The 15,932-nt window shown below is 38.3% G+C and overlaps 1 protein-coding gene across 1 annotated transcript in view; it reads right to left on the bottom strand.

The window, feature by feature from the left end:
• Positions 1-2,320: 2,320 nt before the first annotated feature.
• LOC114045195 (follicle-stimulating hormone receptor) overlaps positions 2,321-15,932 on the bottom strand; it is a 270,986-nt gene continuing 257,374 nt past the window's right edge. Inside the window, exon 12 of the mRNA XM_027865046.1 lies at positions 2,321-2,698. Within this exon, the coding sequence (XP_027720847.1) occupies positions 2,660-2,698 (39 nt within the window). The 3' untranslated portion in view covers positions 2,321-2,659. The remainder of the gene's footprint in view (positions 2,699-15,932) is intronic.

The raw sequence follows: 15,932 nt of genomic DNA, 5'->3' as shown, positions 1-15,932 counted from the left end.
AATAGATTTTATTCAGGAGATACGTAACTAGAAAATGATATGGACTCATTTGTAGTGGAATGAAGGGATTATTGAAGGACAGTTTGAGTGTTGGCCTTAAGTGAGTGCCTACGAAATGTTAAAAGACCCAGACAAATTCTACCACATTTGGTGGACTCATTATGGAAATTCTTGCACAAGAGCCACATACAAAAGGAAAGTGTTCATGTGTTGTGTTTTGATGCTACTTTAAGGAATTTCTACCTTAATGAGTTCATAGATATGCTGCTATATTAAAGGGTATTTAAAAAAAAAAAACTGTTGTCCTTTTGGTGCCTCAGGTAAGTTGTTTTTCAGTGCATACATACTAAGATGGACCAATGATAGTAGTAGTAGGAACAGGAAGAGGAGGAAGAGGAGGAAAGGAGTAGGAGTAGCTATGTACCAGGCACTATGCTAAGCACTTTATCATTGCTGTCTCATTTGGTCCTCACAACAACCCTGGGAGGTAGGTGCTATTTTTATCCCCATTTTTCAGATGAGGAAGCTAAGACAAACAGGTTGAATGACTTTTCCCAGGGTCACATAGCTAGTAAGTGTCCAGGGCCAGATCTGAACTCAGGTTTTCCTGAATCCAGACCCAATTCTCTAGCCATTGTAATCACTTATCTGCCACAATGTGGGTATTTCTCTCATAATGTGGGTATTCCTTACCTTGGTGAAAATCTCTACCCATTCATGCTTTTTTATCCTGTATATTTTGCTTTTATGTTCATATTCTTCTAAAAAATCAACTAGAGAGGATCTGCCCAGTGTTCTGCACACTTTCTATACATTCTATTAATTTGTGGATATCAGGGAAACACTTAGACTGTGATCTGTTCATGAATAAAGAGTGCTTTATAAATTTTAAAGCGCAATATATAAATATGGTAATATTTATAAGTATGTAGTAACTAGGTAGCACAGAGCACTAGGCTAGGATTCGGGAAGATGAGTTTAAATTTGGCCTCATACTCTTACTAGCCATTTGACCCTGGGCAAGTCACATCACCTTTGACTTCCCCAGTTTCCTTATTTGTAAAACAGTGATAATAATAATAGCACCTGCTTCCCAGGATTGTTGGGAAGATCAAATTAGATGATATTTGTAAAATGCTTTGCAAGCCTTAAAGCTCTATATAAATGCTAGATCATTATTATTGTTATAAATATCCATTTTTATTTAGTGGAATTCAATTCAACAAGCATTTACTTCCCTGATATATACCATGTATTGTACTAGATGTTAAGAATTAAAAACAAAAATGAAGCAGCCACTGCCCCCAAGGAGTTTACATTCTTCTGGAAGGAATACATATGCATGGATAAGGAAATGAAAAAAATAAAAAAAATAGATCTACAACATTATTTTTTACTATCACTCTTATCTGGTTTGATAGAGTTTAGTTAGAAGCAGTCTTAGAACAAGTTGCTATCCTTAATGTTATCTAAGAGTTCTTACCTGGGGTCTGTGGCCTTGTTTTTTGTTTTTAATATTATGATAACTTTAAAAAAATCCTACCTAATTAGTTTGCTTTGTATTTTATTTTATTCATTTAAAAACATTATTCTGAAAAGGGGTCCATAAATTTCACCAGTACCAAAAGGGTCCATGATATAAGCAAAGTTAAGAGACCCTTCTGTGTCAATGGGCATACAGGGGAATAAATGGGTGTAACTGAATAAAGTATTAAGATATATGGATATCTTTTGCAGGATCACTAAAAACAGTCTTGATACAACTCCAAAAGTGAATGGGATAAAGAGGTGGCATACACCTAATCCTTTTCTCAAAGGATTTTGATGTCCCCCTCCCCAAATCCCTGGCCTCAGAAAACTATCTGACCTAGTGTTAGAAATTCATTTTAATTCTTGCTAAATCTTTGTTGGTTTGCATCTCCAAAGCCCATTTTTAGTAATTGACCCAACAAATCCCCACAGCAGCTGCTCCAGGATTGGAAACAATGAGCATCCCCTCAGATCTCATGATACTTCCTGATTAATATGAAAATTAATCAATGGGTAAGAACAAAATACGAGATAAGGCTGCTAAAGCCCTGGACCTTCCTCCCAGTTCCACATTCCCGCCTTTATTGTGTGTGCTGTTGTTCCAATTAGTCATGTCCGACTCTTTGCGACCTCATTTGGGATTTTCTTGACAAAGATACTGGAGTGGTTTGCCATTTCCTTCTCCAGCTCTTTTTATAGGTGACGAAACTGAGGCAGACAGGGTTAAATGACTTGCTCAGGGTCACACAGCTAGTAAGTAAGTATCTGAGTCCAGATTTGGATTCACGTCCTCTTGACTCCAGGCCCAGCACTCTATCCAGTACACCACGTGGCTACTCCTTTATTATGTGCATCTACCAGCATCATAGTCACTGCTCTTTGTTTTGCCTTCTGGAGAGCACAAAATACTGGTCGCTTTTTAGCTCTCAGGCAGTGCAAGTCTTGTATTTCTGTTTTACAGATGAGAAAACTCAGGCTCCAGAGAAATTAAATAATTTGTTCCTGGTTACGTAGGAAACTGCAGAGCTGGAACTCCAGGACCCCAGGTCTCCTGACTCAGGTCCAGTGGTCTTTCTACAACACTACACAGATTCCTTTCTGCCTTGGATCTTGGAGAGGGACACAGTTTTTATTGGCTAGATTTTTGCTGGTTTGCATCCTGTAAGTCCTGTGGAACAATGGAAAAAGTGTTGATTTGGAGTCAAAATACCAGTGTTGGAATTTCTTAACTTCTTGGATCCTCTAATTGTCCTATACGCCTCAAAGTTGTTGTGAGGATCAAATGCAATCACACACACACACACACACACACACACGTACACCCACACAATTTTGTTAATAACAAAGGGCTATAAATATGAACTATTAATTATTATTATTAAGCATCCTCTTTATTTTCTGTCTCTTATATAGAAGGTATAGGTTTGACAAATCTCTGGAAGCCTTGTTGGTGAAGACTCAAGGTGGGAGTGGGGTGCAGAAGGCAAACTCCCCTGCACATCTTTTAAGGCCCTCCATAATTTGGCCACACTCTTCTCTTCATCCTCATCTTCCATTATTCCATCACATACCTTCTCCTCCAATTAGATTGGCTTCCTCATGGTCACCCTCATGTCTTGTACTTTCTTAATTCCATGTTTTTTTTCTTAAGCTCTTCATTCCTTTACCTGAAATATTCTTCCCTCAGTTTCCTCATCTATAAAATGGGAATAATATTACCTGCCTCTATATACCTTGATTACCCTGAGGCTTATGTGGGATGATGCATATAATGTATTTTGCCATCCTTAAAGACCTATAGAAACATCAGTTATTGTTACAATGTCCCATTGCCTCTTTTAAATTTATTCTGAATCTTTTCAGGAAGTCTTGAATTGCTGCATGCATGAAGCGCTAGGACCATAGGCTGACCATATTTTCTGTAACATCTTGTTACAGGAACAATTAACAGACAATTATATCTCTCAGAACTGAGCATTCACTCTGAAGGCTCCTGGACAAATCTCCAGGTATGCCAGGCCCCTGGGTAGAGTTACATAGGGGAAGGGAAGAGGGAATCTGGTCACTTCTGCTCCTTTTATTTTCCCAACTGGAAAATTGCCACCAGGCAAATGCCTAATTGCTCTCTGAGGAATAGGGGAGCTTTACCAGAGCCTCAGTAATCTGATATTTCTCTAATAGAGCCCTAGGGGGAATCATTCTCAGTCCCTGAATTGGTTTTGAAGGCCCAGTAACAAGTGAAGGAAGAGTTGACATAATTTCTGATCTGAGCATCGTTGACCTTGAGATTTTCTGGAGCATCTTAACCTATTATCCATTATCTTTCCCTGGGAAAACAAGAAAGAATTATGGAATAGAGTCAACTTAAATATCTGAAAAGGGAAAGGAAGAGGCAACTGCCTTGGGATATGAAGGTTTGAAAAGTGACCTGTTGACCACGTGTGACTTTGTTTTGAATGTTATCTCTTATCTATAGAGATTCGTTTCTATGAGGGATTACTCAGACTACCTGATGTAGAATGACCCTAGTGTATGTACTGGTTATAACTGGAAATCACTCTAGCTAAGCCCTTGAGGGAAACTTTTATTGTTCATATTCTTTTGAAAACTCAGAGTTTTCTTAGTTCTCTTATTGCCTTGAAACTAAAAGTACTGGGCTAGGAATCAGTAGACCTGGTTGCTAATGCTGGTTGTGCCTAACTCAACCTCAGGTCAGCCCCAGCTGCCTTGTCTATAAATGTGATGTGATAATGATATTGTTAGTGCATAGGATAAATCTCTGGGCCTGGAGTCAGGCTGATCTGAGGTCAAATATAGCCTTAGACATTTACTAGCTGAATGGCTTTGCTTAACTTACTTAAATCTTTGTCTGCCTCAGTTTCTCCACCTGTAAAATGGGGATAATAGCCTCTCCCTCAAGAGTTGTTGTAAGACTCAAATGAGACAATATTTGTAAATTTTAAAAGAGCTTAACACAGTGCTTGGCACATAGTAGACACTTAAAAAATGCTCGTTTCCTTCCTTTGTTCTAATAGAACCTTAGCCTTAGACGCCATCTAGTGTAACCTGCTGACTGAGGGGCAGCATGATATAGTGGATGGAGTAATGGACTTCAATTCAGGAAGACACAGGTTCAAATCCTACTTTTAGACATTAGCTATGTAACCCTGTGCCTTGGTTTTCTCATCTGTAAAATGAAGGGGTTGAGATCAGTGGCATCTAAAGCTGTTTCAAGCAGTCAGGGAAATGGGACAAAATCACTGAACTTCTCTGGGCCTCAGTTTGTTGTTCTGTAAAAAGAGGTGGTTGAACTTGATGACCCCTAAGGTCCCTTCCAGCTCGAGTCTATGATCCCAAAATCATGTGAATATCCTCTACAGCAATATCTGCCCTGCGTACTTTAGAGGGTGGTTAAGAGAAATATAAGACATAATAGATTAGACCATTAGGTCCTTAAGAATTTTTCTTGTTGTTCAGTTGTGTCAGGCTCTTTGTGACTCCATTTAGGGTTTTCTTGGCAGAGATACTAGAGCGGTTTGCCATCTCCTTCTCCAGTTCATTTTACAGATGAGGAAACTGAGGCAAACAGGGTTAAGTGACTTGCCCAGGGTCGTATAGCTAGTAAGTGTCTGAGGCTGGATTTGAACTCAGATGTTCCTGACTCCAGGTCCGGTACTCTATCTACTGTGCCATCTAGCTGGCCCTTACAAATGGGGGCTCTCTTTTGCCCTTCTTTGTATCCCCAGAGCTTAGCACAGCGCCTGGGACATTATAGGTAGTTAAGAAATGCTTACTGACTGACAAATATATGTGACAATGTCTTGGAAAGTTAAAAGCACTGCATAAATATACTTAAATATTTTGAGCATCTATGGTTTTGTTGGTGTGGGTGAAACCTCTGCCAGTGTAATTTGAAATCCCTCTGTGATCTCATAGCCGGTATTCAAAATTTGCCATGTACAAAATAATTCATCATCTTGCAAGTAACATGGTAGTAAGCTTCTCTAAACTTAGCCAGAATGGTCCTCAGACAGTAGACATACTGTCCACGCCTGGGCCCAGATTCAAAGTCTTTCTATCTCATGGAGATGCCAACTTAACTTAAGCACTTCCATTTTGAAAACTGTCCTCTATTAGGTAAGGATAAGATGGTCTGATTTCCTATGCCCAGCTCTACAAGGTAGATTGACCTCAGTGACCCTTAAGTGATCCTTATAGCAGTTTCTCCTTACTTCAGACATCACGAGAAGTCCTCAAATATTAGCCCTCAGGAAAGTCTGGATCCCAGCAGGGACCTGACACTGAATGTCCCTATATGAAATGTTTGTGTTCCCTTTTTTTATAGATGTACAACAGCATTTGAAGCGTTAGAACACTTTGAGCAGCTTTTCTGACAGCGTCTCTCTCAAACTCCTCGGTTTGTCTAATAAAGCTTTAACCAATTTCCTACGTGAGAATGTGAGCATCTGGAGAATGAAGGACTTTTTACTTTTTTATTTGTATCTTCAGTGCTTAGCATAATGCTTTGCATAAAATAACTGACTAATAAATGATTCATTCATTCATTCAATTCAATCATTCATTCAATCTTGCCTGCCAGGTCCACATAAATGGTCTTTATTCTGTGACATTTGCTAAGACCTGCAAGAGCTTGAACTCACCTGGCATGACCTCTGAGAACACAGGGTGTCCTCCATACCACAATCACATATCAGGTTAGGACTCTGAGTACAAGCTATAGAAATAGAACTTAAACGTAATAATAAATGCAAACTTATTATTAAATGGGGCTAAAGATATATACTTCAACAATATGTTATTTTTAAATCTCTTTCTTAAAATAGATACCAGTTAAGAGAGTAAATATTTAAAATTTATCTCAAATAATAGAGTAGATCCCGGAAATTTCTGTGGAGAATTTATCTCAATTCAATTAAATAAATATTTATTAAGCTCTTAAAATGTAAAGTCACTGTGGTAAGTGCTAGAAATACAATATAGAAGAAATCGCAATCCTAATCCTAAAGATCCTGGGAATCTGATAATGAAGACTGGTCATGCACACAAATATATATCCAAATACGAAAGAGTATAAGATAAATTGAAAGGGAAACAGGCTGATGCTATATAGACAGAAATAGATTTGGAATCAGAAAACTTGGGTTAAAATCCTGGCACTGTCACTTACTATATGTGTGACCTAGGACAAATAACACAACCTTTCTGGGCCTTTATACATCAATAAAATGAGAAGGTTGGACTAGATGATCTCTAAAGTACCTTTCAAACCTGCATTTTTAATTCTATGATTTGTATAGAAGATGGACAACATACAATGAAAGTTTTCAGAAGAAAGATTATTTTTATCCCAGGGAACAGATAAGGCTTAATGGATGAAGCTAAGCCTTTAAAGAATGGGCATGTTTTCAAAAGGTAGAAAAGGATGGTGAGGAAGAGGTATAGGGGATGATTTGAAAAACACATGAAGGCCAGAAAAGCAGGCCAAATTAGGAGAGTAGCAAGCTGTCCAGTTAGTTAGGATTTTAGAATAGTTGAAGGGGAGTAGTATGAGCCAAGATTGGAAAGGTAGGCTGCAGCTAGGTTGTGGAGTTTGGAAAATCTTCTATAAGGAACAGGGAGCCATTGAAGATTTTTTAGCAGGAGAGTAAGGTGTAATGAAGATTACTCTAGCATCGGCTTGCTTGTAGGAGAGAATGGAGCAAGGAGAGAATAGAGATAGAGAGGCTAAGAAGAAGGCTATTGCAATAGTCTAAATCAGGGCTTCTTAATCTTTTTCTACTTGTGACTCCATTTTGCATTTTGGCAGTGTTCGTTGGCTTTGCGTGGCATGATGGCATGCACAGTGCAAAGTACACATGCTGTGTGTTCAGAATGAAGGCTGCAGTGAAGTTGCATGATGCAACACAGACAAGCGCTGCCAGAAACACCTTGGATTCATCATGCATTTGATTTTTTACTTAATTTTTGGTCGTTGCGCATTCAGAAACCTTTTACTATTGCCAAATTTTTCATGACCCTATATGAGGTTGCAACCCCCAGTTTAAAAAAGCGCTGGTCTAGATGAGATTTTATTAAGCTCTGAACTGGAGTAAAAGCTGTAGGGATGGGAAGGAAAAAATGTATTAGTGTATTATGTATGGGATTAGAAATAATAGAACTTGGTAACTGATTAGATGTGGGGGACACAGGAGAGAAAAGAGTCAAAGACTAGTGCATGAATCTTGGGCACTGAGAGAAACGTGGAGCTATCAAAAGAATTCGGGAAACTAGGGGGAGAAGGAGAAGATTTGGGGGAAGGAGATGAATTAGGTTTGATTCATGGCAAGCTTGCTGTCCTGGTAGGGAATCCCATTGGAGAAGTCTAGCTTGCAGTTGGAGATGTTGGAGTCCAGCAGAGAGGTTAAGGCTGAAGAGATACTTTTGAAAATCTTCTGGATAGTGGTGACCTTTGATGTCAAAACAAAAAAGGAGAGAGATGAAAGATCACTCAGAGGGAAAGTATAGAGAGGAGAGGGCCAAGGAGAAAGTTTTTTTTTTGTTTGTTTTTGTTATTGAAGGAGAGGTGATTCTTATGTTTGGGAAGGGCGAATTAGAAGGGAAGGAGATAGAGAAGCATCCAACAGAGTTATAGAAAGAGAACCTTGAGATAAAACGTTGTTAAGGAAGCCAAGAAAGGAGAGAGTATCAAGAAAAGAAAGCTGTAAAGCAGCACTAAGAATTTACTGCACACTAGGGGCTTCCTTCTTTTTAGGTAAAAGCATAGTATAATGGAAAGGGGAGAAGGAAAGGGACCAGACATTTATTAAATGTCAACTATGTGCCATGTGCTGTGCTAGGCATTTTACAAGTATTTCATTTGATCCTCCCAGCAACTCTGGGAGGTGGATGCTATTTTTTCCCTCTCCTTTTTACAATTGAGGATACTGAGGCAGACAGAGGTTAAGTGACTTGCCCAAAGTCAGGGCAGCTAAGTAGGCAGGGCACGGGGATTGGAATCAGGAAGACTCATGTTCATGAGTCCAAATCTGGCCTCAGAGGCTTACTAGCTGTGTGATCCCGGGCAAATCACTTAACCTTGTTTGCCTCAATTTCCTCATCAGTAAAATGAGCTGGAGAAGGAAATGCCAAACCACTCCAGTATCTTTACCAAGAAAACCCCAAATGGTGTCATGAAAAGTCAGACGTGACCAAGATGACTCAACAACAAATACATCTTGTAAGTATCACTCTGGGCCCATCTAGCTGCCTCTAAGCTTATTTGACAGAGAATCAAAAGACCCAACTTTAAGCCCTCGTTCCATATTAGTTTGCTATGGACCCATAGGCACTTAACTTTTTCATTTCTCTGAGCTTCAGTTTCCTTGTCTGTAACATAAAGAAATAAATGTGTGACCACGTCAATTTGAATGGCCCAGGGGGATGATGAATATTATAATCTACATATGCCTACCTATCCTGACCATATTTTGTGCCATAAACTCATCACAGGGGCCCATCCATTGTGTTGGAAGCTTTCCTTGATTTCCATTGACATTGCAAGGATATCAAGAGTCCTGTGGTTGTCCCTCACTCTTATTATATAACTCTCTCATCTTCATTTTCTATAAAACTTTTTCCTAATGACATCTTTTATTCTTTTTCTTCCTCTGAGTTGTTTATTATCATTGAAAAACTCCAAATTTGTATTGCATTGTGTCTGAAAATGCATGTTTCATTCTACATCTGCAATCCATCACGACTCCACCAAGAGGTGGGAGTCATGCTTCATCATCATTCTTCTGGAATTATGATTGGCCCATTGATCAGTTTTTAAGTCTTTAAGTTGTTTTCATTTTCTATGTTGTAGTCATTGTAGTTCTGATTCTGTGCATTTTACCCTGTAGCAGTTCATGCAAGTTGCCCCAGGGTTTTCTGAATCTGTCCCACAATAATATTCCATTAACATTCATGTCCCTTAATGTGTGCAGCCATTCCCCAATTCCTAGGCATCCATTTTATTTCCAGTTTGTTGCTACAATAAAGTATGGAAATAAATATTTTTGTACAAATTGGTCCTTTTCCTTTTTCTTTGAACTCTTTGGGAGATAATACTTAATAAGTAGTTTGGGTTGTATGCACAGAATGATTAGACCAATTCATATCTCCAATCAACAATGCAGTCAGTGTCCCTGAAGTTCCGTATCTCCTCTAGAAAGAGCCATTTTGTGTTTTTGTAATCTTGCTCATTTGATAAGTGTGAATAAAACCTCAGAGTTATTTTAATGTGTATTTCTCTTATTATTATTGATTTGGAACATTTTTAATGTGACTGTTGATAGCTTGTTTTTCTTCCTTTAAAGAACTGCCTCTTAATATCCTTTTGACCATTCATCTACTGGGGAATGGCTTTTGTTCTTATGGATTTATATCAATGCTCTATATATTTAGAATATATTTTTAGAGAAATTAGCTTTAAAGACTTTCTCTAGCTAAGCATTTCCCTTCTGATTTTAACTATATTGTCTTATTTTTGAATTTTTATATAATCAAAATTGTTTTCTTTTCTGTGTTCATGTACATCCTTTGTTTAGTAAAGAACATTTATTTTATCCATAGTTCTGAAAGGTATCTTCTTTTACTCTGTTTAGGATATAAGACCTTTTATATCTAGGTCATGTCTATATTTGGAGCTTATTGTGGTCTATGGTGTGAGATATTTATCTAAGTTTCATTCCTTCCAGATTACTTTCAAATTTCCCCAGCAGTTTTTGTTGAACAGTGAATCTTTACCCTAGTAGTTTGTGTCTTTGGATTATCAAACGCTGTTCTACTCTCTTCAATTGCTTCTGGCTCTTGAGAGAACTGAATCCGTTCAACTGATCAACCATTCTATTTTTAACCAGTATCAAATTATTTTGATGATGATGTTTTTGTAAAATAATTTAATACATGGTACAGCCAGGACCCTTTTCTTTTCTTCCTTCCTTCCTTCCTTCCTTCTTTCTTTCTTTCTTTCTTTCTTTCTTTCTTTCTTTCTTTCTTTCTTTCTTTCTTTCTTTCTTTCTTTCTTTCTTTCTTTCTTTCTTTCTTTCTTTCTTTCTTTCTTACCATTTCTCTAGAGATTTTTGATATTTTGTTCATCTAGGTGAATTCTGTTATAATTTTTTCTAGTTTGTAAAATAATTATTTGGTTCTTTGATTTGCTTGACTTTGAATCTATAAATAAATTTAGTTAGTACTTTCATTTTTATTATGTTATCATGGATAAACCATGAGCAATTAATTCTTTCCCAATCATGTAGTTATTCCTTTGCTGATGTGAAGAATGTTTTATAGTTATATTCATATATTTCATTTTGGGAAAAGGGTTATCATATATTTTGATACCTTATATAGTGTTTTTGAATAAATTTCTTTTAAAATCTTTTTTGTTGGTACTGTGTAGAAAAGCTAATAATTTTGTAGGTTTATTTGATATCTTGCTACTTTATTAAAGTTGTAAATTATTTCTGTTGCTTTAGTTGAAAGTCTAGAGTTCTCTAAATGATCATGTCATCTATAAAAGGTGATAATTTTGTTTCTTTTTTTGCCTATGATTATTCTTCAATTTCTTTTTCTTGTTTTATTTATTTATAAAATTATAATAATCACAAAAGTCATCCTTGCTTTTCTCCCGATCTTACTTTATTCAATATTTTTGCATCTGTATTTATTAGAACATACCCCACGGTATGTACTTTTTTATTCACATTCCCTCCCTTCAACCAGTTTTAAATAATCTACACACATTTGGGAGACCAAGAACAGAGATTTAGTTTGTAGTCACTGGACAGTTTTTCTCTCTTTGAAATTAATTGACTCATATTTAGGTTGAATCCGCATTCTTAGACTCCTTAATTAACTGATTGCAACCAAAATATTCTATGTGAAATGACTTCTCTCCCACCCCCAGTGAAACTTTGGGTTGGTAGGCTTGCTTTCACACTGTTATTTGGGTTCATATGCTGACCACAAGCAAATACAATACTCCAAATGGAGTCTAATTAGAATCAAGTACAGTAGGAGTATCACAGAATAATTAGAAGTATCCCAAAGTGGAATTTCGTTTCTTTTCAGGAGGTCATGGATTCTTCCTGACTGGTGGTGTTCAAATGAAAACTGGATGATAAATTGTCAGAATTGTTATAAAGGGGCTTATATTTCTGGTATAAGTTGGATTAGATGGTCTCTGAGGTCTCTTACAACTCTGAGATTATGTACATCTGTGATTCAGGGTTCACTGTTAAGCTTTGCCTGTGGCTTAGGTCCTTCATGTACCTAAGCATCCAGGCCATTATTTTTTTTCCTCTCCCTGCTGTAAGCTGTGTTATCTGTGTAGCTGGTCACACTGACCCTGCGTTTGGAGGATCTGAAGGATAAATGGCATTACAGATAAGGGATAATATTTCCTGCCTACTTTAGCCCTGTACTTAACCTTGTGACTTTGGAGATTTTTTTTTTCTTTTCTTCACTTTAGCAGAGAGACAGGAACTCCTTCTGGCTGGTACTGGAAGTAGCTAGTCCGCAATCCCTTAGGACACTGAGTTTTGCTCTCAGTAACTTTTGATACAGCTAGATTGTCATAGGTTCAGAGATTTAGAGAAGGAAAAGATCTTAAAGGGATTTTGTTTAACTCTCTTAATTTACTTGTGGGGAAACTGAGGCACAGAGATGTGAAATGACTTGCCCACAGTCTTCAACTCTACCAACTCTTTTATTTGCATCTCCAGGGAGAAACTATGAACCATCCTCCTATTTATCTTCAACATCCTTTTCTTTTTTTTTAGCCCTTAAAGGTTCCCTGGAGGATTAAGTATTTGCATCCCTCGGAGGGTAGGACTGCCAGTGACTAGGAGTTTGGCACAGAAGCTGGTTGTATTCTTTTTTAAAAATCACGTTTTTGTTGCTACTCTTGGCTTTTGCTTTGATTTGGTAGCCCTGTTAGAGGACAGCTATAGTATAATGAAAAGAAAATGCACTGATAGGTAGGAAATGGGTTTCTGGTCTTCCTTCTATCGCCAGATAGCTTGGCCAAGTCACTTCTCTGGGCCTCAGTTTCCTTTTTGGAAAAGTGAGGTTAATATCTGCCCTATGTACTTTGAAAGGTTAATGGGAGGATCTAATAAAGAGAATTGGAAGGCAGTTTAAAAACATATGGCATTATTAATAATAATAGCTAACATTTACATAGCACTTTAAAGTATAGAAAGCACTTTACATGTTATTTTATTTGATCCCCACAGCAATCCTATGAGGTAAGTACCATTATTTAAGGGCTAAAAGAAAGAAAAGGATGTTGAAGATAAATAGAAGTATGGCCCATAGTTTCTCCTTGGAGGTGCAAATAAAAAAAAATTGGTGGAGTTGGAGACTGTGGGCAAGTCATTTAACATGTCTGTGCCACAGTTTCCCCACAAGTAAATTGAGAGAGGTAAACAATGTGAGCCATTTTACGTATGAGGAAACCAAAGCATAGTGAACCTAAGTGACTTGCCTAGGGTTGAAGAGCCATTGAGTGGCAGAGGCAAGCCTTGAACTCAGCCTTCCTGATTCCAGGTCCAACACTCTACCACGCCACCTAATCCATCACCACAAAGTGAATTAATCAGATATTTTCCAAGCTGCACTTAAAACAAATTTGTGACACCCAGGAAGTGAGAGGAGAGATAGGTGAAGAGCCTATGTTGGGTGGGGAAGTTCTCAGCAGCCATGAGTATACAACTGGAAAAAAGGAGGACAGAGAATCTTTCCAACTTGAAAGCTGCTGAAAGGAGAGAATAGCGACTTTGAAATGTGCCAATATACGCTTGTCTTGTACTATAGAATCATGTAATCATAGAATAATATAACTAGAAGATCATCTAGTCTAATACCTTATTTTGCATGTAGGAAAACTGAAGCCCACAGAGGAAAGCCATTTGTGTGTATCAGTTAAAAAGAAAAAAATTGGGTCAGACAATTCTGCAGCAAATAGGGGATCCTGTCCCTAAGCCAATGAATTTGATGAGTGACCTATAGATTCCTCAACAAAAAAGCCTCGGAGAGGGAGAAGACTTGCTGGGGTTTGGGATGCATATCATGTGTATAAGTTTTTGGAAGAAGCTTGACAGGCAAAAATAGCTTGGTGTTGGAGAGGCTGCTGAAAAAAGTATTGGACAAAGAGTCAAGCGAATGCCGGTCTAGGCTCTGGCATTAACAAGCTGGACGACCTTGAGTGAGCTCCTTGAACTTCTGAGCCTTAGCTTTCTCATTTCAGGCATTTTTTCCCCACAGGATTGCTATGAAAATCAAATGAGATAACATATCTGAAGTGCTATCTATGTGCCAGTGATTACAGCGTGGTGATTATTATCCTTGGACCACCTAGCTCATGAGGTGTAGTGAAGGAAATGCTTTATAAGACTTGAAATATTTTGCAAATGTGAGTCATTATTATTATTGCTACTAATAATAATTGCCAGAAGAATAAATTGGGCATGGGAAATGGGAACTCCATTTTGTCCTCCGGGCCTCAGTTTTCTTGCTGGGAAGAGCTGGGGAGCCAAGACCCAAGGATCTAGCTTTCTAGCTTCTGTAGAGGCAGGCAGGGTATGACAATGGAAAGAATACTTACTACTTGTGGGAGCTCAGGCAAGCCCCTTAACCTCCTTGGGCCTCAGTTTCCTCATCTGCAACCTGAAAGGGTTATACATACTATAGATAGATAAAACACTTAACAAACACTTACTATGTGCCAGGCACCATGCTAAGCTATTCCTTTACCAGACAGCTCCCAGTTATACAAGTACAAGTAAGCAAACCGTTCCGAGAAGAAGTAATAATGATAATGATGATGATGAGGGCTAGTATTTACTTAGTGCTTTAAAGTTTGTAAAGTGCTGTATATATTTTATTTCATTTGATCCTCACAAATGAAGAAACTGAAGCTGAAATAGATTAAGGAACTTGCTTTCAGTCACACAGTTAGTAACTATCTGAGGTAGAATTTGAACTCAGGTCTTCCTGACTCTAAGTTCGGGACTCTTATCCACTGTGTTATCTAGGTGCCTAGATAACACAAAAGTGGTGCTAGATGGGATTTTCTATGCACAGGTGGCATAGCAGGAATTAGGCTTGGATTCAGGTAAGAGAAGGTGAAAGCTCACCTATTAGAGCCCAAAATGGTTCCAGGTGGGGAGTCTTAGTTTCAGGAGGGGAGGAAGTAGGGATAAAGGAGGTTGGGAGAGCAGGCAGCATTTTCTGGATCCAGGCAAAAGAAGCCTCAAAAATGAGGTCCAACTAGCCTACATCTAGGATGCTTTCTTTCCTTTCCCTTCCTTTCCTTCAATTAGGAAATACTTATGAAGTGTTTACTATATATAAGGTACCATGCGAGGCACTATACATAGAATTCTTATCTTTGATTTTGTTTGGTTCTTTGGAGTGGAAAAAAAGATATTGCCTCATCTGGTCTGTCCTGGTAGTTTCTGGCCTTTGATGCTTCTGGCTTAACCCCAAATAATTGGCAACAATCTAAAATGCCATTCCTGAAGCTCCCAATCTCAAAGTTAGTTACTTTCCTCTTGACTTAAGGGGCCTTTCACTATACCAGTGGTTAAAAATAACATCTATGAACAAAACAACTAAAGTGACCCTGTTGAAAAGAGCATTCCTAGAAGGGTGGGCTTTGTTTTGTGGTCTGAATGTCCAGTAGCTGGGCTAAATTAGCACAGAGTAGTGGGAGATCTATATCAGGCCTCCTCCTTAGAAATCGCTTGCTTCGGATCTGGGCGTGGGAGTCAGCTGAACAAAGGAGCTGAACAAGAGGGTTCTGTCCAGCAGGGCTGCCTCTGAATGGCTTCAAACGCTGCAACTATATTAGCTCAGTAAAAGCTGCCTCCTTTTCCTGCCCAGGAGAGGACAGAAGAAACCTTTTCTTCCTTTTATAGTTACCTTTATACTTCAAATGAAGCTGAGGTAGCTGTATTCCATGGTTCAAATGCTTGTCTTTTTGGCTATAAAATGATTGTTAAAATTCTTCTTAGGAACTAAAGTTCCTGTATGAGGATAGCAAAATGGCCCTGAGGGGGTTTAAATTCCTAAAGGGCACCACGTGATGGTAGGGGCTGGGGGTGAGGCAAAGAGTGCTGACAGGAAGAACTTCATCTTCCAAGCTCTACTGCCCCTACCCATGTCCTCATTGTCTCCTTTTTCCAGGTATTGAAGGGCCCCAAGATAATGGAGACCAGAAAGAAAAACAAATTGAATAGGGAGAAGGCCTTTTCTAGCTGTTTTTCTGAATCCTTGATATCAGGATTTAAACTAAACCTGGTGTATATGAATGGTTTTCTTTGACTGACCTATTGGTTCAGGGAGCCCAGTGT

Source organism: Vombatus ursinus, unplaced genomic scaffold (assembly GCF_900497805.2).
Source record: "Vombatus ursinus unplaced genomic scaffold, bare-nosed wombat genome assembly UNPS02014778.1, whole genome shotgun sequence".
NCBI lineage: Eukaryota > Metazoa > Chordata > Mammalia > Diprotodontia > Vombatidae > Vombatus > Vombatus ursinus.
This window is presented reverse-complemented; position numbering and strand designations above follow the sequence as displayed.